This window comes from Merops nubicus, unplaced genomic scaffold, assembly GCF_000691845.1.
Source record: "Merops nubicus isolate BGI_N331 unplaced genomic scaffold, ASM69184v1 scaffold7045, whole genome shotgun sequence".
In the NCBI taxonomy this organism is placed as follows: Eukaryota; Metazoa; Chordata; class Aves; order Coraciiformes; family Meropidae; genus Merops; species Merops nubicus.
In genome coordinates this window covers 313-22,733 of record NW_008610650.1, presented here as the reverse complement: position 1 = coordinate 22,733, position 22,421 = coordinate 313, and the positions used below count along the sequence as shown (strand labels likewise).

The 22,421-nt window shown below is 40.3% G+C and overlaps 1 protein-coding gene across 1 annotated transcript in view; it reads right to left on the bottom strand.

Moving 5' to 3' along the window:
- Positions 1 to 22,421, bottom strand: part of RTN4IP1 (reticulon 4 interacting protein 1) — a 26,061-nt gene that overhangs the window by 3,334 nt on the left and 306 nt on the right. The window contains exons 2-8 of the mRNA XM_008940984.1: positions 20,786 to 20,937; positions 19,915 to 19,983; positions 19,551 to 19,675; positions 14,049 to 14,097; positions 11,644 to 11,780; positions 9,226 to 9,409; positions 7,759 to 7,851 (exon numbers count right to left, since the gene is read on the bottom strand). Coding sequence (XP_008939232.1) covers positions 7,759 to 7,851; positions 9,226 to 9,409; positions 11,644 to 11,780; positions 14,049 to 14,097; positions 19,551 to 19,675; positions 19,915 to 19,983; positions 20,786 to 20,937 — 809 coding nt within the window. The remainder of the gene's footprint in view (positions 1 to 7,758; positions 7,852 to 9,225; positions 9,410 to 11,643; positions 11,781 to 14,048; positions 14,098 to 19,550; positions 19,676 to 19,914; positions 19,984 to 20,785; positions 20,938 to 22,421) is intronic.

Sequence of the window (22,421 nt, the reverse complement as noted above, 5' to 3'; positions counted from 1 at the left end):
TCATCAGGAACGTGCTCCTGATAATGACAAGCTCAAGCCCACCCTTGGAGGTCCCCGTTTCTGTGGTAGCAAGGACACAGTCTGAATTTACCAGGAGGGGATAAGCAAGAAAATACAAAGGGATTGAAGGCGGCTCTGAGCCTGTATTAGCAACGAATCACTCCAGCGAGTGAGGAGCTGCTTCTTGACACTGGAGGGAGAGCTAGAGCCTTGAACGGCACTGGCCCTCAGCGCAAGCCGAGATCAAAGCGAGCAGGAGGAAACTCCCCTCACTTCAAGGGCAGTGACAGCGCACTGGCTCTCCCCCAGGTCTGTAAGGGATGTCGGTGGCACAAGCCCGGGGCTGGCCTGCTCTGCAGAGCGCCTCCTGCGCACACACACCCCTGCCCCCGGGACCAGCCCCGCCTCGGCCTGCAGCCGGCCTCCGCGCCTGGGGACAGAGCCGCGCACACCCACAGAACCAGGGCCGCGACGTGCCCCGCCAGACACCACAGCCCTCTGGAGGGCTTGCTGCCATGGAAGAGACCTGCTTGCCGTTTTGACTAGCCGAGTTAGGAGACAGACTGTCTTCCTCCAGAAATGACCACTGTGCCCAATGCGCTATAGGAGCACAAAAGCAGAGCTCAACACTCTCCTTCAGCCTTCTGCAAGTCCCCCTTCAATGTCAACAAGAGACCTGAACAGAAATCATTACAAAGAATAGTCCCTGTCTCATAACTAGACATTTAATTATACATTCAGTACTTTGTTGTCATCTCATGGAAAAAAATGCTGGTTTGGGACATTGCTGTTTCTGTCATTTCTTCCTTTACCTGAACGTCTCCTCTGCTGTGCTCAAATTCCATGTTCTTCGGGTTTTCATCCCAACCCTTCATCCTTCCTTCCCCTTAAAATGGCATGCAACGATGTATACTGGGCTTCCTACTGCTTACCAACATTACGTTCCAGGGTCAATCCTCACTGAACACAAAGATTAAAGTTTTTACTTTCTGGAGCACCTGGCTCTGGTCACATGTTGTATAGGTAGCTTTGCAACTATACAGTACTACATTTCTGGTTAACTTGTACTTCAGAGAATACACACTTTCTCCCAAGAGCACTTCAGAGAACATAAGATACATGATATTTCTGCCCCAAATGCCAAACAGAAACAAAAATGATCTAAAGATCCAGTCTCATATGCCCATAGGAAGAACGGTGGTTCTTAAAGGAGGTTAAGACATGGGAATGGACCCCATGTGTGCTGGGGTCTAATCCCACAGCCATTTTACCAACAACTGCATTACCAAGGTTGGTTGGTTGGTCTGTCAAGCCAAGAAACATTCTTTCCTATCGACCCTCTAACAGCAGCCCACAGGGACTGATGAGTACCACCTGTAATCATTAAAATGCTAGAAGGTGAATCCCAGTTAAGCAGGCTACCAAGGTACAGTTCCAAGTGTAGAAGAGGCTTAAAACATCTCCAGTTCATTAATTGGTCCTGGCAGAACAGCTTCTCCAGAACATAATGAAGAGCAGTAACTGCAACAAAACCAAAACTGTAGCACGTGCCAGCCTAGCACAAGCTTAAATCAGGAGAAATAAGGAAGATTCTGGGTTTAGTTACCTACTGCATCATGCTGAAAAACTATTAACTAAAGGAAAGAGCAGCTCTCTCTTCTGGAATCCCCTGGAAGAAGTCAAGTTCATAGTAGTTGTCCTAATATTTATGCTGGTAATTAAAGTAATCTGGGCTAATGCTACTATATAATTAAGACAACAAACTTAGTACAGTTATACAACTATATGTGTCTACATATGAAAGCATATTTTATATATATTAGAAGAACAGTCCTGCATGACCTGCATCTTTTGTCAACAGACAAGAGTTGTCTTGCTGACCCCACATTTCACTGCTGTGCTGGACAGAATTCCCTCCTGCAGTAGGGGACAAGAGCTCAGAAGACCAGGACCAGCTTTCTACAGAATATGCAATTACATCAGGCTGCGGCAACACATTTGATTAAATAGCTGGTACACGATAAAATTTTTTCACACCTCATTGTAGTTTATGGGCATTCACACTCTCAAATCTATTTTGCATATTGAAACCCTATCTCTCTACAGTATACAAAATTTCCTTTAGTTTTCTTCAGAGACAGTTTATGGATCTAATCACCCCGCACCTTCATAAAGAGCAGAAGCAAGCTACCGGGTCCTGCAGGAAGAGTAGCAGATTTAATAAAAATCACAGTGATTTTTTTTTTTTTTTTTTTGGTGGCTGTGACAAAATGCAGACAGAGGTTCCTTTTGGAAGAGAAATGACTGAACAGAGCTGTTGGCAGCCTCTCCTGGATCAACATTTCTGGGCTCTAGCCAACCAACCTGGCAAACAGAAGTACTGCAACAAGAAAACACAAAATTAAAGGGAAAAAAAAAAGTGCAGGCTTTGCGTTTTATCATGGAGTACGACAGTTGTCAGAATGAGTGGTGGCTAAAGTGAGTGGGGAGAAAGACTCATCTCTAGACAGTTTAGACATTTACATACAGAATTGCTACCCTAATGTCCTTTTTCGGATAGGGAGAGTAAAGCAGGCATCACCCAAGGATGAGTCACCTCACATACCTTAAGATACCTTAGCACAGCCATGAAGACAAAGACTGGAACTACTGCAGAGAAGGCCACATCTAGAGATGCCAGATTTTAAGAACATTCAAAGACTCAATATGTTACATTAGGTGTCTGATCTTCATACAGAAGAAAGAAGTCTGTAACAATTGTGCTGCAAGGGTTACTTAAAGAACTGTAAGAAGATGAATTAGAAGCATATCACAGAATCATACAATTGTTCTGGTTGGAAGAGATCTTTAAGATCATCAAGATCAGTCATTAACCCAACACTGCAAGGTTGTTGTTGTAGTGCTGAGGAACTAAACCATGTTCCTCAGCACCACATCTACACCTCACTTCAGCCTCCTTCCAGGTAGTTGTAGAAAGCAATAAAGTCTCCCCTAAGACTCCTTTTCTTCAGGCTAAGCAACCCCAGTTCCCTCAGCTGCTCCTCGTAAGACTTGTTCTCTAGACCCTTCACCAGCTTTGTTGCCCTTCTTTTGACATGCTGCAGGACTTCAGTGTCTTTCTTGTAGTGAAGGGCCCAAAACTGAACACAGCACTGGAGGTGTGGTCTCACCAGTGTCAAGTACAGGGGGATAATCACTTTCCCTAGACCTGTTGGCCACATCATTTCTGACACAAGCCAGGATGCTCTTGGCCTTCTGTCTTCAATATATACAGAAGAAGCTGTGATAACCTATGCTAGCAGGAGGAATATAAGCCATCTTTAATCATGGCCATCCAAACAACTCAAAACTCAAGCAATGTCAAAGCGGATGACCATATCCATTTATGTTATTTACTTTCTAAATAGGAAAGAGTCGCAATACAAAACAATTGAATTCCACATTTTAAATGGGTAGCTGAGAGCAAATCACCACAAGTGGATAAAGGACATTAGCCCTCATTAGTAGATAAGAGAAATTATGATAGCAAAAGGTTCTGTGATTTGTACAGCATCACACGGGAAGACAGCAGCAGGGCCAAAGAACAGCCAGCATCCTCTCCTCCAAACCACAACAACAGGTGCCAAGTCCAAAGCATCTAGTGACTTTGCAAAACACTACACACAAATTACATTAATATAAGCATGCAGTTGTTGTTCTTATGTGTGCCTGTGCTGTAACCTTTATTTAGAAAGCAAACACAGGGAATAGTCTACTCATTTTGTGATCTGAGACTCTACCTGTCCTTTAGCTTTCCTTCTGACAAAATTAACTTGCACCCGTCAGCCCATCTGGTTCAAGTCCACTCTGACAGAAATATTGAGCCACCAGAAATACTGCACACACGTACCTGCACTGCATTTAAATGGTACTGAATTAAAATGAAGACTTCAAATTTCTGTAGGAAGGACTGCATGTTGACCCACATCCTATCACGCTCCAGAAGGAATGTACAACATACTCAGTAGTCCCCCCTAGGACACCAAGGAGTCTTTTGAGCCTGCCTTCCTCCATCAGGCTTTATAAAAGGCAGAGTAAGTACTCCATTACAAGTTAGCAATTACAAGTTAGAGGCTTACTACAAACCTATGTACTTATTTGAGTTTGGTGTATTTTCACCCAGGTCCGAATGTCTCATCCTTAGGAGGAAAGATTAAGCAAGCAGCAAAACCCAAGACTGCTGATGTGAAATCCACAACACTGACCACAAATATATCAAACTAATTCCTAACAAGTCTTTCAGTGACCATGCTGGCAGCAGAGACCAGAGACCACAATGCTTCAGCAAACACTGTGCCAGCAGATCTGTGTCCTGAATTAAAGGCTTTGTTGATTTCATTTGTCCTTAGATGAGACTCTTGGACAAACTCACCAGGAACGTCCTGCCATGGAAAGTTCTCCAGCTTCTGACATGTACTTCATCAGCTTACTTGGAGAAGCCCACATTAAACCAGTCCTTACTGGTATGTAATAAACTATCACAGTTCAACCCACAAGAGGGATTTCCCAGCAGTTCAGAAATTTGCCAGTGTCTCTAGAATTTAACAAGGAAAGGCTTTTCTCTGTGCCTCCCAGCCCCTCAGTCTCACAACAGTCTCTTAGCAAGATGTCCAGCTGAAAGGCAGAGAAAGCAGCTGATAAACTGAAAATAGTTTTACAATCCCCAAACTAAGCTGGTGTGCAGGTATTTACAAAAGGAAAATCATTCTTTTTCCTTGCACTACCAGCTCATCAAATATTTTCCTTCTCCTCCTTACTAAAAAAGGCTGTTAAAAGAACTGCTCCTCATAGTTGACATTTTGCAAATCTCTATTCCTTGGTGCAAAGATCATTCATGACAAAATCAAGTATCTTTATACTAAATGCCCTTTTTGCTCATTCTTCACCCACCAAAAGATTGAGAATCCTTTTGCTTTCACAAAGGTGATGAACTCATCAGACCTAAAAATTTGTGTCAGCGCAAAAGGCCTAAAAGATAAACCACAAATTGATATGATCTATAACTGCTTCATGGGTATGCTCTTCAAAGCTTCACTTACTGTAACATCATGTCTTCAAACTATCAGCTCTTTTTATTTTCCTTCATTTAAATCTCCTCTTATGATTTATACTTCCCTGAAAAAAAGCCTCTCATTTTCAGGAGCTCTCCAATTGCTCTCCTAGTCGCACCTGATACAATCTCAAAATAAAGATGTCTGTAACAGGAAAGATGATTCACTGAAATTTCAAAATAACTAAATTGACATCACTCAAAACGGCATTCACTCAAAACTGCATTCACTCAAAACTAAGTTCAACTACATGGTCTCAACTTTGATGGCTTTCCCAAGTCTTCTTGCTACACTTTGTGTTTTTTTTTCCTTCAGTTCTCATTTATTGTCTCCTCTTCAAACATAAACATTTCTTTTTGCTTAGTTACAGGAAATTTATGGTACACTTCTTCCAGAAATGCTCTCCTGCATTTTTTAAAATCATCTACTCTTCTGAATGGATGATCTCTCCATTTAAGAGAACTCTTGTGTCTAGACAATAAAGGTCATAGTCTTATTAACACCTGTCTAAAAGGAACACAACTGAGTCTTACAAAACACTGATGGTAGCACAGGGTTTTACAACATTTTAGAAAATAGAGTAAAATGCTGCTAGAATAAAGATTATTCAGATACAACCATCTGGCATTATGACCTGGTTTTGCACAGAGAACAGAAGACAAAGAAAACACCTTTCTCCTCATGATCATCTTACAACAAGAAGTTTATTGGGATGTTCACATATGCATGAGGTACATTTTAAATGGCATTACAATTCACCTGTCCAGGTTATCAGGCAGACAATACCAATAAAGCCTCATCTCTATTGCAGAAACAGCTTTCTCCCAGGAGGCTTTCATGGGCGTATTCTGCACTTAATTTGCGTACAAGGTAGGAGCAGAACATAAAACTAGTTGTGACTGGCTAAGAATCAGGACAAATGTTAAGAACAAAGGCAAGGGGATTTCTATTTCTTACACAATTATTTATTAGTGTGACCAGATGCAATCACAGGATGAGGAGCATCTTCTAGGGTTTATTTCTGGACCATGGGATAATGCCTACAGCACTGGACACGGGGCAAATCAGAGTGGTGCAAAGCTGTGGCCAGGAAAACACTTCACTGCAGCTTATTTGCTGCTGCAGCCTCTGTTTATGAGGAGGTAACTTTCTAGGAAACAGACTTCCCACTGTCTGTGTCAGCAGCACACTGGTCATGAGGGAGGAACAGGAGTGGCTGAACTGTGGAATTCTAATCAGTAGCACTGAGATGGCAAACAGAAGCACTCACAACTTAAATATGACAGCAATTTGGTTACTCTTCTCCAAACTCTCAAATATACACAGCAAAAAAAGGAGATCAACACTCAAATTTGAGAGCTCTGGATTTTACTAATAAGCATAAATTTTGAGCACAAGATGGCCTGACAGTTCACATACTGGCATTACTAGCAGCCATGGCAAACTGCTTCCTCTGCTGCTTAGGTACCACACAGCAAGATTAAACAGCAGTTGAACATATTCTCTATTCTGGGGATTCTGCATTTTGTAACAAGCTCACAAACCTGAGAAGATCAGAAAAGCAGTGATCTATCTGCCACAGAATTGTTCTGGTTGGAAGAGACCTTTCAAGATCAAGTTCAACCATTAACCCAGCACTGCCAGTTTACCACTAAACCATGGCCCTCAGCACCACCTCTACATGTCTTTTAGCTACCTCCAGGGATGGTGACTTCACCACTTCTCTGGGCAGCCTGTCTCAATGCTCAAGAACCCTTTCTGTGAAGTTTTTACAGATGTCCAATCTAAACCTCCCCTTGTGTAACTTAAGGCTGTTTCCTCTTGTCCTATCACTTGCTATATAGGAGAACAGACTGACCCCCATCTCTCTACAACCTCCTTTCACGTAGTTGTAGAGAGCAGTAAGGTCTCCCCTGAGACTCCTTTTCTCCAGGCTAAACAAACCCCAGTTCCCTCAGCTGCTCCTTGTAAGCCTTGTGCTCTGGACTCTTCACCAGCTTTATTGGCCTTCTTTGGACATGCTGCAGCACCTCAATGTCCTTTATGCCTTTCCTCCAAGTCCATTAAGACATTCCCCAAAAGCTTATGAATGCTCACAATATTTATTCAATTAACATTGAATTAACAGAAAGATTATATTCTAAAGCACTGAAAAAATGAAAGACAAGATTCCTGTTGCCACTCTGCCAGTGCAGATCTTCTATGACCTGCAGTGCTCTAGTTCTGTGCATGTCATGGAGAGGGCTCCTGCTCACCCAGCCTAAGCAATTTTGCCTATGCAGATACACACAGTCATGTTCATTCTGACCAAATGAACAAAACGAGGCCTCTTCAAAAACACCATTTTCAAAACCAGAGCTCATGCTAAATGATTCCCATTGAAAAAATCATTTAGCCAACAGTCATTGGATATTCTTTAGTCATAACTTAGTAAGCTTTGTGTTTTTGAAGACAGGTACAGTGGAGAAGGAGAAGGCAGAACAATCTTAAGGATTACAAGCTCCTAAATTCTGCCCAAAAGGCTGAATTCAGACACTGGAACAAGTTCCTAATTAGTTTTCCTGACTTTCATAACATTTTATCCCTTAATTGTATTGAACTGCACCATTTTTGAGTCAAAACAGCACGTCTTTCAGCACAAAACCCCAAATAATCATTACTGACATACCTTTCCAGAATCAACTAGTTCTGCTATTTCATCCAAACTTGGGCCGCTTGGCATAAAAAATGCCCATCGATAATGGACTCCTTTAAAGAGATGCTGCAAGAAAGACCACAAATGTATTAAAAAAAAATCAGGAGAAGAAGCTGAAATGGGAACAAAAGTAATGACAGAAGCACTAGACAAGTAACTTAAGGAAAAGACATGGAAATCATATGCTAGTGTCTGAAAAAAAAAAAAAAAGTCACCTAAGCATGTGGATTAAATGTACAGACAGGGATGTTGTATTACCACAATAGGATGGGGGTGAATTTTGTGTCCAATTGCACAAGTCAGCCAGTTGAGAAAAAGAACCACCTTGTCTCTGCAGCTAGAAACAGCATTATTTTTTATGTAAGAGAGAAAGGGTGCTATGTGATTATACACACTCACAAAGGAGGTGAAATAAACCCAGCAATGCAACATTTAAAACCTTCCACCTCAGCGCCAGTGATTAAATTTTCCACCATTGCATCTGCCCAAGTCATCACCATCCAATGACAGATGGCAGCTCACACAAGAAGCATTTTGGGAAGATCTCACAGGCATAAGTCAAAAGCCCCTCCTCTGAATAAGTTGTTTCACGAATAAGAGCCACCATCTACCAAAGAGATGGTTTTTAATATGAGGCACACAATACTCCTCATCACAGAAACATGCAGACTGAGAAATAATATTACATTACTTCTTCCCAGCCTTTTCATTGTTTTTGAGCTTTCCTTTGAAAATACTGGTGGAGGACTTAAAATCTCATTCAGCCATGCCATCACAGGAATACCATAGCAACAACTGCTTGAAAAGCATTCACTTGCAGAGCAAGCACACATGTTGAAAGAAGAAATAGAAAAGTCCTAAAAAGCTTTGCTTACTGATCACACCAGTGACAGAATGCTTTAAGATCTCCTTTGAAAAGTAGAAAAATCAGTATCACCATCCAGACACATGAACATGAAAGAGATGAAAGGCTTTCTAGCCACCCTCAACCACTTTTATTACTCGCTGGTGCTGGACTAGGATGAAGAGAATCAGTCACAGAACAATGTTTTGAGAGAAAGCCTGACCAGCCTAAACCAAGTAGCAAAATTACCCTCACTTCAACGAGGCAGGGATTTGCTGTTTACTATGGAAAAGCAGCTGTCAGCAGGACTCGCCAGGGAGGCCATACAGAAAAGGCCACAATAAAAAGCACCATAAGGAATGAAAACTTCAAAGCACCCCAAACTACCACATACACCAATCACCACCACCCCAACACATTTTTTTTTTCAGTGCAAGAAAGAAGGAAAGAATGAAAATGCCTCTGAAGTACACTTAATGATATATGAGGAAAATACAACAGATGCCTCTAGATGAGCCACACCACTAACAACCAGGCCACAAAAGAAGTCACTAGAGTACTACATAATATTAATTATACAGGATTTTGTCAAATACCTTTACGGTTTTGGAACCAACAGTGACCCCAGTCTGTAACATGCCATCAGCCACTCCAAGTTTGTCCATATTGATCAGGAAAGGTGTCACTAAGGTAACGTATGTTGCTCCTGACCATTTCTTCAAGAGGTCTAGAGCCCACTTCTCAGTGGATCCACCAACATTATCTAGGATGAAATCAAATCTGCAGACATGTAAAGAACAGGTTTAAAAACACAATACAGGAAAAATAATTTCATCATCAATAAGCTTATTCATATCAGAAATTTGCTATAGTTTACATTTTTATGTGTCACTGCAATGAAAGAAAATATTCTGTCTGTGAGCGGCAAAAAACTCTGAAGACTTCAGCTCAATCCCAGCTTTACTAGACAGTAGGAATTAAATTCACAGGTTATTGCCAATTCACTGCACCGCAGACACAGGTTATATAGATAACTTAAACTGCACTTAAAACTCTAAAAAGTAGACTCTTAGATTCACAACTACATTCTCTACTTGCTTAAAGCCTTCTAGAGCTCCACCTCTTCAGCCCTCCCACTGAGACTACTGGAACAGCCTTGAGGTGTGGGCCTAGCATTGAACAATATGGTATACACGTGTAAAAACTAGTCTGGACTCACACCTTGGCTAGGAACACCTCTTGCATGTGCTGTACTCACGTGAAAGTCCGTTCCAGTGGCCAAAGTTACATAAACAAATTACTAACCCTTATCTCCTCACATCTTCTCTGTGACCCAGTTCTCAGCTTCCCTTCTAAAAGTCTTTTTTGACCTCTTTTGTTTTGGGACTATTTTATCTTTACTGACAGCTCTTTTCGTCGCATCTACTTATTGGACGTAGAACCTAAGAATGCAACGGGTTTAAAACATTCCCCCCTGGAATGGGCATATGCAGCCTCTGGCAACAAGCCACAGTTTCAGTGTTCCTTCTCGTTATCTCAGCATGTGTGCCTGCAAGGGCTGAATAGGGCAACAGGGAGCTATGCATATATTCTGTTAGATGCACAGCTCGTTCTCATTTCCACCTGTAAATTTCCAGCAATCTCCAGATTGCAATAGATATGTAGATACACATACATCTCAACTAAATAACCTACAAACAAGAAGGAAAATGCTTCACGCAAATTAAATAGAAAAGCTCCCTCTGGAAAGACAGTTTTCCTGTCTGTCTTCCAAGTATGTGATTTCATGTTAAAGTTCAGTCAATCTAACAGCTGCCAGCAAGAGAAATTAAAATAATGAAAACTAATGCTCCAGGAAAAACTAGCTCACTATGAGGTCTGCAGAGTCAGTACAACTGAAAAAGGGAAGTAGGAACATCCCTCTCAGCATACCTGACTGATCAGCTTAGCTATGTTATATAACCGCATTCCAGGATGGTGCTGTTGCTACCTCCCAAAAAGGGTGACTTGCTAGAATGGGTGCAGCATTTAAGATTTTGAATTGCATAAAATCAAATTTAGCACTGCTTGTAAACTGCTAAGCTAGTTAGTGAGTGTCCTGTCCATAGAGACAGTGCCAGTACCCTCACAGCTGACCACAGGCCTGCTGACAATCACACCACAGCTAAAAGGCACATGCCTTCTTAGCACAGTTATCAGTACCATTCTTTCACAGATTGAACAGCTTCTATTTCCCCTCCCAGAAAGTAAGCTCTATCTAGCTAAAAAGGGCAGTGTAAATATCATATTCAAATACAAGTCATAATAAACCAATTTTAAACAGATGGAAAAGATTAGAAAAGCAAAAAATACTTCAGTTCTGGAGAAGTGAAGTTCAGTTATCTTAGTTTTCTGGAGAAACCCCCCAAGCTAGTGTACACATAACTGCTCTGACAAGATGAGTGTGATTGTTCATCAGAGGCACAGCACCCCATGTTAACAGAAGAGAAATTTACTCCCAGCCGAGTTGCACGGTGTCTAAAGACCTTCAGGCAAGCCACTTAACTGCTTCAGGACACAGTTCTTCCCTGTAGAAGATAATTCTACTATTTACTAACCTCACACAGGATTTCTGAGACTTATTTTAATTTACTTGTGCTTTGTAAATGCTCCAAGATCCTTGGATGGAAGCTGACAGAACTGTTCAAATCACAGGCATTGAAGAGAAGCATGTGAAAGTGAGCTTGCCTCCACAAGCCCGATTAACTGGCTTAGTCTTAGAATGAAATCTGTGCTTGGGATACTCACTTGGAAAATGCATGGAAATGAATTGCTTTCAAAAAGGGCTGGGATGAATTTGCTTTACAAAATACTGCTTTAGAAAGAGGGGAAAGAAAATAAAGGAAAAAAAGAAAAAAAAAGAAAGGAATAAAAAAACCAGAGGGAGTTTTTTTTGACTGGAGTCAAGCAATCAAAAGGCAGAAGGTTTGACTGCCAACTCCTTCATCTCAGTATTAAGCAACACAAACACGTACAAGGGTAATGCTTTAAGTTGTTCTTCCAGATTTCCAGATTTGTAATCTATCACATCATCTGCTCCAAGCTTTTTCATCAGCGTGCTGGCATCATGAGAACAAACTGCTGTCACATGAGCACCCCAGGCCTTCACTAGCTAAACAAAAAAAAAAAAAAAAAAAAAAAAAACTAGTAAAAAAAAAAAAAAAAAAAAAAAAAAAAAAAAAAAAAAGAAAGAAAACAAGTCCAAAGTTTAAGATTTAGTAAAACACTGGTAACAACTTAAAAAGCAAGTGTCTTCTTATATTTATGTAATAAATGTGCACCTTTAGTAGGGAGTAGGGAACTATCTTCCAACACAGGATAACTTGTCACACATTCCACAGACAAACAATGGTTAGAATTTAACAGTATTTACAGAGGTTTCGGCAGGGAGGAGTTGGTGTGGAGGAAGGAGAGTAGTTTTTTAAATGCCACTTACAGATACCAGGTCTCGGAATAAATAGGGCTCCAAATAAAATACTCGGTTTGACATCTGAATCTGCCAGTTAAATGTGTACCAAAAGGTACTGTCCAAGTTACCAATCTACAAAACTATCTCCAGATCAACCATTAAATACATTTAAATATTTAAAGTTAAAATACTTAATGAGCAGGCAGGAATATAAAATATTGTGTATACCCACCTCACTCTTAATAGTTTAAATATCACTTATGAGAAAAAGAAGGAAGTTATGTCTGATTTACCACAGGGAATCAGAATCATTTAGGTTGGAAGGGACCTCCAAGATCATCAAGTCCAACCACCGAGCCACCAGGGCTCTAAAGTCCTCTGCCAAAACAGATCAGAATCTGCCAGGGTTGGAAGGGACCACAAGGATCACCCAGTTCCAACCCCTCTGCCATGAGCAGGGACACCTCCCACTAGATCAGGCTGCCCAGAGCCTCATCCAGCCTGGCCTTAAAGACCCCCAGGGATGGGGCCTCAACCACCTCCCTGGGCAACCCATTCCAGGGTCTCACCAGTCTCACAGTGAAGAACATCTTCCTCACATCCAGCCTGAATCTGCCCACTTCCAGCTTTGCCCCATTCCCTCTAGTTCTGTTGTTACTTGAGATCCTAAAAAGTCCCTCCCCAGCTTTCTTGTAGGCTCCCCTAAGATACTGGAAGGCCACAATAAGGTCCCCTCGGAGCCTTCTCTTCTCCAGACTGAACAGCCCCAACTCTCTCAGTCTGTCCTCGTAGGAGAGCTGCTCCAGCCCTCAGATCCTTCTGGTGGCCCTTCTCTGGACACGCTCCAGCAGGTCCACGTCCCTCTTGTAATGGGGGCTCCAGAACTGGATGCAGTACTCCAGGGGGGGTCTCACCAGAGCAGAGTAGAGGGGGAGAATCACCTCCCTCGACCTGCTGGCCACACTTCTCGTGATGCAGCCCAGGATCTGGTTGGCTTTCTGGGCTGCAAGTGCACACTGCTGGCTCCACCAAAGCTATACTGAGCTAGAGGATTTTTTCTAGTTATTTACCTCTTCTGTAATCTCATTTTTCATCCACAGTAATGTTTTTTACGTTTATTTTGGATTAATGTTGTTTACTCAAGATTCATCAGGTAGAAATTGCAACAAGTTAGGGGCTGGTTACCCTTCCATGTTGATCTAGTTTAGCCACTTGCTTTATCATGGATCAGGCAAATAGCATGCCACTAGAAATTCTCCTGTAAGCCTCTTTAAAACTGCTGTTTATGGTCTCCTAACATGGAACACAGTAACACAATCACCCAACTTCTCTATTTTTTTCATATTATGAAGAGAAAGATATTTCAGCATAAGTTGATACTGATTAGCATCAAACCCCTCATATGAGAGCATGAAGAGAGGATGTTTCACAACTAATGGATCAATAAAAGAGCATGTTGACTCTCCAAAGTTTAGAGCTGGAATGAAGACAGAAAGACAGGGCAGAGCCAGTGAGGGAAAGTTAACGTAAGCCACTCTGCTTTACATACACAGCACACAGAAATATCTGACCACCTACAACAGTTCCGGTACAGGACATTGTCCATCAGTTTTTCTACTCATACACCAATTCTTTTCCCATCTATAGAGCAGAGCTGACTCAGAGATAAAGAAAACAAGCTATACATTTCAAGTTACAGCAATCAAAGATTTCCTGCCCTCAAACTGTGAAATGTGATTTTTCACCACCTACACTCATGAATTCTTTCTTTTAAAGTCCCCGATTCCTACTTTAAACTAATATAACAAATGGAATGCAGTAAATCTGAAATATTTCATTTTTGGATATTTCGATCAGACAGATCAGTCTGTAGCTTGCTATTTCACTACTCCTTCCCTCAGTTCCCTTCTGTTATTTTTTTTCATATGGAATAGTTTGACAATGCATCCTGGGCATGCTGGTTTATATTACCTGCACAGCAAATGTACCAACTCCTCCTGAAGCTCCTAATATTAATACTCTGTAAGAGAAAATTAAAATATATTAAATAGATCTTTAAATAAACTCTATAGTAACTATGTGTTCTAATGCTCCTTAGAAGTCTCTGACACCACATTATTTTAAGCAAAAGACATTATTTGTCATTCAATGTCACTTCATGGTTAACTCTTCAGACAGCCAATAATGTGACTTCACATTGCTGATCGTGTTTCCTGTGCCAAGACTGTTATCTCAGCATAGCCAAAGGGGATTCCTCATATGTGCTTTTCACTAAATCCAGGCAGTAGAGCTGTCAGGCAGTCACATTTTATCACCCAAACCCCCTGTGCCTGTCCTCAATTCCCCAAACATAACTGATTTTGTCCCCAACAAAGCCATTAAGAATCTGTCTCCCAGTCTCCACTGTTGTAGCTCCTAAAGAAAAAGAATCTGATTCACCAACATTTTACTCAAACTGCTGTTATCTAAGAGAAAAAGTAGTTTAATATCACATTATTTAGGGAGACTGAGAATTTTAGAACATATATAACATAATTTTCCTTATATTTCCATATATTACATAGTATTTATCTAAAAGAAGGCCAAAAATTTTTTTCAGGAAGAAAGGCAGTAGAATTTTGCTAGTTCAGTACCCTCAACAAGACCCTGTAAATGCCAGGTTCTGGAAATTGGTACACAAGCAAGAAAATTTTGAAAGACTATACAACCAAATTATTAGCAAGTGGGAGTTCATTTTAACTGAAAATACTACCCTAAATTTCAGAAAAATTAATGCAAATTTAGTTGTGTGAGAACCTTACTGTGAGCAGCCTAACCACAGCTCAAAAATTTCATCCAGATATTTTATTAAATAACTAAACTTCAGGAAGTGAATTAGTAAAAAAGCCTTGCTGCTTAACTTACAAACAGTGCTTGGACTTTGGACCCATTTGCTAATTCTAGGACAAAAGGAATATCCAAGATGAAGTCTTGGCATACGACTGGGGAACATCATGATTCTGAGAACTTCAGTTTGCCAGAAAAATATCATTATCTTCAGAAGCTGGTAATGTTCTGATTTAAAATCTCATTGTGTTGGACACTGCAGGAAATTGTACAGTACAGTTTTGCACTGCAAAAAGCAATCTGGAGTCTGGGTTTGCAAAAATTCTTTGAAGTAACCTAAGAGACTTGGCTTTGGTCACAGTATCCATTATAAAATGCTTCCTCTTGTAACTGATCAGGCTTCTGTTCCCTCCCATTTCACTGATCCAAGCTGCAAAATTCAGATCAAGAATTTGAAACCACAATGCCTGCAGCTTTTAGATCTGCCAAAAAACCACTTTATCCTCAGAACCATGCTGCTAACGACAGATGCCTGGAGCAACTTTCTTTTTATACTTGAGAAGGCTGAGGGATGCTATGCTGAAGATACTGGGTTAAGCCCATCTTTACCCTTACAAAGGACAGTCACAATTAAATCCTTTCAAAAAGACCCTGTCAAACTGCCTTTCCAATTTTACTCCTTGCTTAAAGGGCATTTCTTTTACTATGAATTTTAGAGAAAGCTGTTGTTTTAAAATGCACATTTTGCTCAAGGATTTAGGCAGTATTTTCCTTTTTGTGGAGCTACTTGACTAGGACTTTCTCTTTTTTCTCCCTCTCAATAAAAATCCCTGAGATTCTTCAGGTAGAGATACTTCTCAGTTTGTTTGTTTCTACATTACCTGGGCTACTTTCTGCAAAGCCTTCTGATTTAATATTAAAACCCTCTCCATACATTGCGACTGCAAGAAAACTCTTGGCTTTAGAGACAAACTGTCTGCACAGTAGATCCATGTGCCACAGCTCAAAATTTTTACAGCACTGAGGACAGCAAGACGTGTTGTTTGGCAGAACACAGGGAAGTGGGGAAGCGTTTGAAGGTGTGGGACCTGTTAGGATGGTATTGAAGGACCACAGATGGTGGCACAGTTTTGTTCGTGTTGCCTCAGGAAAAGACAGCCAGGAGAAAAGATATCACAGAAACTACCTGCTTCACTACAAAACTGAGCTCAGGAGTAAACCAACATACAAGGAAGTGCAGAAGGGAACAAACTAACAAATTATGTGACCTAAACAGAGATCCAAGAGAACCAATTTTCTCAAAAGAACAAAACAAACATTCATAGCCCAGGCTTTGTTCCCTTCTGACAGAGGCTGCAATTCAAGCCAGCACTCCCCAAGCCCCACACGAGGCTCTAGCGGTTCAAATGATCAGAGTCAGCAGATCTCTCCAGATGACCATACCACAGGATCTGAGAGTTTAGTCCTCCTCCCTGGGCTCTGCCAGCAACTATGGTGTGGTCAGAAACCAGCATCAGAGAGCCAGGACCTGTCTCAGCTGCGTGTTGCCCACACCAAAAGACACAGGGAGTGGGCAGCAGGTGTACAGGTCAAGGACATTTTCTCCAGCTAATGAACACCTAACGATTTTCTCTGCTACATGCCAAATAAAAATATATTATATTTATTGAATAAATATAACCATTTTTAATATATATAATTAAATTCCATTTGATTATGCCAACAAAATACCCCTAAGAGTTTTCCTGTATCAAGAAGCATTTAGTCTATTAGAATCATAGAATCATTTAGGTTGGAAGGGACCTCCAAGATCATCAAGTCCAACCATTGAGCCATTAGGGCTCTAAAGTCCTCTGCTAAAACAGATCAGAATCTGTCAGGGTTGGAAGGGACCACAAGGATCACCCAGTTCCAACCCCCCTGCCATGAGCAGGGACACCTCCCACTAGATCAGGCTGCCCAGAGCCTCAACCTACACTTGCTTTGTACTTCTCTCAAGAGATAAAATTATGAAATAAAACACAGACTATGAAAAAAATACTTTCTTGGGGTACTATATCATTCAATTTTTCATTGTAACCATATAAAGCAGGAGTGTACATTTAATAGCTTACAGTAACAAATGCAGCTTTTCTTCCCAGTATATTTAAATGTATAAAATATCGACTCTATTTATATAAAAAACCTTTACTTAATACTAACATAAACATTTTAAAGAACTTCTCAAATTGTCAGGTTTGTTTTTATGATTTTTTTGTGAATTTACCAAGCAAGATATTTAACAGTTGTTGTTGAACAAGCACAGAATCACAGAATGGTTTTGCTTGGAAAGGACCTTAAAGATCATCATCTAAATCTACCCTCTTTCAGTTTAACAAGATCACCTCTTACCTTAACACTACACTCCCTGATAAAGAATCCTCCCCATCCTTCCTGTAGGCCTCCTTTAAGTCCTAGGAGGCTGCTATAAGAGCCTTCTCCTTTCTTCTGAAACAGGACACTGGCACATATGAGAAGCTCTCCAGGCATTATACACAGAGAACTTCAAATCAACAAAGTCATTCTGAACATTTTGGATAAAAACAACATTCACTTTAATCTTGTGAAAGAATGCTGACATAAATTACACTGACATAGGTTAAAAGTTATGGAGAAATGACTGGACTTATAGTGAAGCAGGAGACATCACGACCAATGTAAGCACACTTCAGGTAACTAATTTGTGGAGGTGTGTGTAGATGCAGCAGATACTCCTGTAGATCAGCATACAGTCAGATGCTGAACTGATAGTGAGTATTTCTGGTTATACTCACACCTTAAAGAGGCAAAGAAAACAATACACACCAACAGAAAAATCTCACTGTTTCTCAGATATCTTAACAGTGCCATGAAGTATCAGTGAAGTAGTTTTCATCAAGGCATACAGATGCTCTTTCAAAATAAGACACACATTTGTGTATATACACCCTTTTATGTAGCTATTTACCTAGACCTACAGCAAACAAAAAGACCACTGTAAAATCACATATGTAGATAACTTCTTACTAAACATATGAAATTATTTCAAGAAATTAAGCAACATTATGTAAATTCTTGTCTTTTGGAATTACTGCTTTGAGAGAGTAGGTAAAGTTCACGGGATATACTTTTGCACAGCCTCTTCAATGTACGTATTTTCCTACAGGAAATTTTTCGGGGGAGGAATGCTACCATTGCATGAGGCATTCTCTTCTGGTTTTACAATTCAAAACCTCTAGATGGGAAACAAAAATATTTTTTACTGACAAGAGTAATTAATTATTAACTTGGAATAAAGTTAAATGTAAAGACAATATAAATGAAGTTTGAATTTCACTTTTAATAATCTAAGCACTTACCTGAAGATTGGAAAGGCACTTTAAACAAGGCTAGCCTATCAATATATTGTTAGGTGAATTCTATTTACATGTGAAAGTTAAGATAATAAAGTCCAAATACTGAAAAATAAAAAGGAAGGCAACGTATCTAGAATTTTATCACTAGCTGGTAGTTCACTTCAACGACGACTTTGAAATTGCTTTAAATTTTGCAATTTCATTTTCGCAAAATATTATTTATCTTTAGAACAAACAATTACTTGATATTTTCCTGGTGAAATTTACCACAACATATGAACAACTACTCACTCAGTTATCTTCTAAAGATGTAGGTGAAGAAATTCAATAAATCTAGAGCCCTGCGCAATGTCTTGAATTACAACAGTAACACCAAAGATAAGAGGAGATTGGGCATCTAGACTCCCATGGCCCAATAATTACTTTATGACCTAAATTTTTGGTGCAGCATAATAATTTTAATGATTATTTTTTTAATTCCAGTATTTTCACTTTTGCCCTTCTTTACATTACGAACATTTTACTATCTATTTACACAAATATCCAAAGGCCAAAATAACTGCAAGTTTAAATTATAAGAAGAATAATGGTATGTGCACCAATCTTGCAGTGCATTTTTTCTCCTCTGTCCTCCATCTGCCATTGTCAGATTAACAGGCTGATAATCTAAGCCGTTTTTTCTACTTGATATGGCTGCTCACCCTGCACACCTTCCTCTTCTCTTCTGCGTTCCTGACCTCATCAAAGTTCTGGGCTACAGGTCAAATGAGACCCAGTCATCTGTTCATTTTTTTCTAAAAAGCTGGAAAACCAGTCTGTTCCAAATGGCCCACACAGGCAAGAACTGACTGAACCACACCTCTGAGGCTGAGAGAGCTTTTTGTGATATGCCAAGGTAACCCAGAGAGAGCATATTACATTTGGATTGCTATCCTAGCAGGCAGAAAGGCAAAGTCCCTATAAATTCCTAGAGGGATCATACCTGAGTTCTCTCTATAGCCTATATATTAGAGATACATTGGACTACCTTCTCTATAGTCACTATATACAGAAATCAAGCAGCAAGAGACTCGGTATTCAGTTATGGTCCTCATCTGAGCCTCCTTCTGAAAGAGCCTCTCTCAGCAGCTGTGTAGATTGAACATCTCCAGGCCAGCTGGTCTCTGTGACCATCATGGTGTAACAGTCTTCATCACCGGTGGACATGCCTTGGAAGCAGCTAATCGGTATAAACATGAAACACTAAATTTTAACACCAGAACTTTCTACTTACCTTTTCCCACTACAATTACTTTGGTTCAGTCCTCCAACTTTGTTAACTGCAGACCACGCCGTGAGACCTACGTACGGTAAGGAGGCAGCTTCTATGTGACTGAGACACTTTGGCTTAAAAGACACCTGAAATAAGATCAGTTGTATCTAAGTCACACAGCAGATCCTACGTGACACTGAAATATTTAAACAAACTTCATAAAATTGCAGCTTGTGCATTTCACATTTTCAACTATCTTCATAATTAACTGGAGTCTGAATCAATCCACACACTAAGAAATAAACAGTTACTTAGACACTGAAGAAAAAAAAATGCTAGTCTTTACAACTCTGGGTAACGGTTAGCCACATTTTTGAAGGTTTACCTCGTTTCCACTAGCTACCACAAACTCTGACAGAGTGCCCTGTTTCCATGGAGGAATTGCTGCCCACACCTAAAACCAAACAGAAAAAAACTATCAGTTTTTCTGACTCTGCACATGATTGTGCCTACACAGAAAATGTATCTCCATTAAAGAAACCATTTTTCCAATTTGCAGAATATCTTCACTATTGCTTATCAGAAACCAGTTCTAGCTCACTCTTTCATACAAAAAAATATCACAGGACTCATTAAACGAAGGACTGCAGAGCTATGTAAATAAATTGCACTGTGCTGTTTATGAGATATAATTTTTTTTTTAAAAAAACAAACTACTTCCATGCCAAGAAAGCAGAAATTGGAGGGGATGGGAGGGGATGGGAGGGAGGAATCAGAATTTGCTGTACTAGAACTAGTGAAATGTGAAAGCAACTGGTGAAGGTGAAAGCAAACAGTAACAGTAGTTATGTGGGGTTTCAGAAAGCAGTTCTTGGGTTATCCCAGAGTTCCCATCTTAACTGTTACTCAAGAAAAAAAATAATCCCTTCCAATTAAAATTCTATCTACAGTCAAAAATGACACAGCATCTTGAGTGTTCACTTGTAAATAAATAAATTCCTCTCTTGCTACTACTGAAAAGGACCAAAAATTAAAAAACAGATGGGAAATTAACTTGTGGAAGCAAGTCTGGGAAAGACCATGTTCTTCAGAGAAAAAAAGGTAGAGAACAAAGTGTCCTAGGAATTTACTGGCAGTTCTCAGAGTGCAACAACATTAAAAAAAAAGAAGTTTCTTAAGAGGAAAACAAAAGCTGAACATCTCATAGTATAATTTAACCATACATTTTAGGAAAAAAAATAGATTGGTGGTATTACCTCATCTCCAGGTTTGAAATAAGACACACTCAGTCCACATTCCATAATAACACCAGAGACATCTCGACCAAGTGTTAGTGGAAATTCAGTGTCTATGCTTTTGAGTTTCAGGGGATCCCGCTTCATATTTAATGCAGTTGCACCATAACCACCTGAAAACCATGAAATTAGTCATGACATACCATTATGTCCAAGTTTTCCATTATTAACTGGACAATTCCAATTAGAAAGCATTGTCTGTACCTAATGTGCCTCGTTTCTGTTATAACTTAAGCATGCAAAAACTCTACAATAATTTAGACTTTTAGAGATTTCACAAATAAAGAGCAAGTTTCATTCTGGCTTATTTGCCCATGCAATGGGTCTCCACTATAAAAATATTTAGTATGTCATAACATAGTCAGAAATCCTAAGAAGCCCACCGGCAGTGCTCCACTTTCCAACAGTATCGTGTAGCTACAAATACAAAACAACTCCAAGATTTCCATGTATTTCTTCAAATAAGGTACTAAAAAAGCAACACAAACATCACTGTAAAGAATATTAAGGCACATCTAAAAAGTCAAGTAACCTGAACTGCAATTCAATTATCAACAGCTAAATGCTGTGAACTCTCAGAATTACCCACCTATCAACTCTGGTCAGACTAAAAGAAGTCTGTATTTGGGCACGTATTACCTATCAAGTGTCTGGACAAGTCTGCCTAGGTGCCCTATTAGAAAGTGTTTTAATACTGAAAAGAAACAGACACAAAAGCAGGCACCTCAAAAGGAGGCAGAAAATGGTAGTTTCTTCCAAATACTTTCACACTCACTCAAAACACTGGTTGCAGCCCAGCAGCTCAAGTAGGTCTTTCAACAGCAATTCTCAGATAGCAAATGTCCCATAAAGAAATCCACAACTATATAGAAAAATTTTTTAATATTCATTCGAGACCCAAAACACAAATTCCACTTCTATTGGCCGATTTTATATGCAAGATCGCACCTCAACGTCAAATAAAAGGTCTTCTACTGCCTCAACCTCCTTTCTGTTTTGAACCTTGAAACCCTTCCTCAAAGGAAGAAGTCTGGCTGAAGGTTAGTCAGCGAAAGATACAGATTTCCTGGGCAAGGCGACAGCAGGTGCCCAGATGCCAATTCGAAAAGAAAGGGCATGACAGCAAACAACATGGTTTGGACTAGGCTCCATGTGCTAGCTTGGAGGTAACTTCAACCTTCAACCCCCATTCACCTCAGAGACACAGGAAAACCCAGCACCTCTCAAGGGAATGCTGCTCCTTGGAAGGGCTAAACTCAAGAGATTACCACCACCCTGGTGGTGGGCACAGGGAAGGCGGCCAGGAAGTAAATCCCACCATGGCAATGTTATTAACAAACAGAAGCTGACTTGTGCGCTGCAAGCCTGTGGAGGACAGCTAACTCAGATGGAGAGCTTATCCCACAACAGCCATGCTCTTGTCTTTAGAACAGCAGTGGCTTTTTGTACTGTTCTCCCCTGAAAGTTATTTTTCCCAACTTCTTAAAGAGGCATTTCCCACAGGACTCAGATAGCACATGCTCTGAGGTGCCCCTCTTGCCCCTGCCAATACAGGAGCCTACCAGGGCAGGCCGGTGACCATTTGGGGGTGCGATTT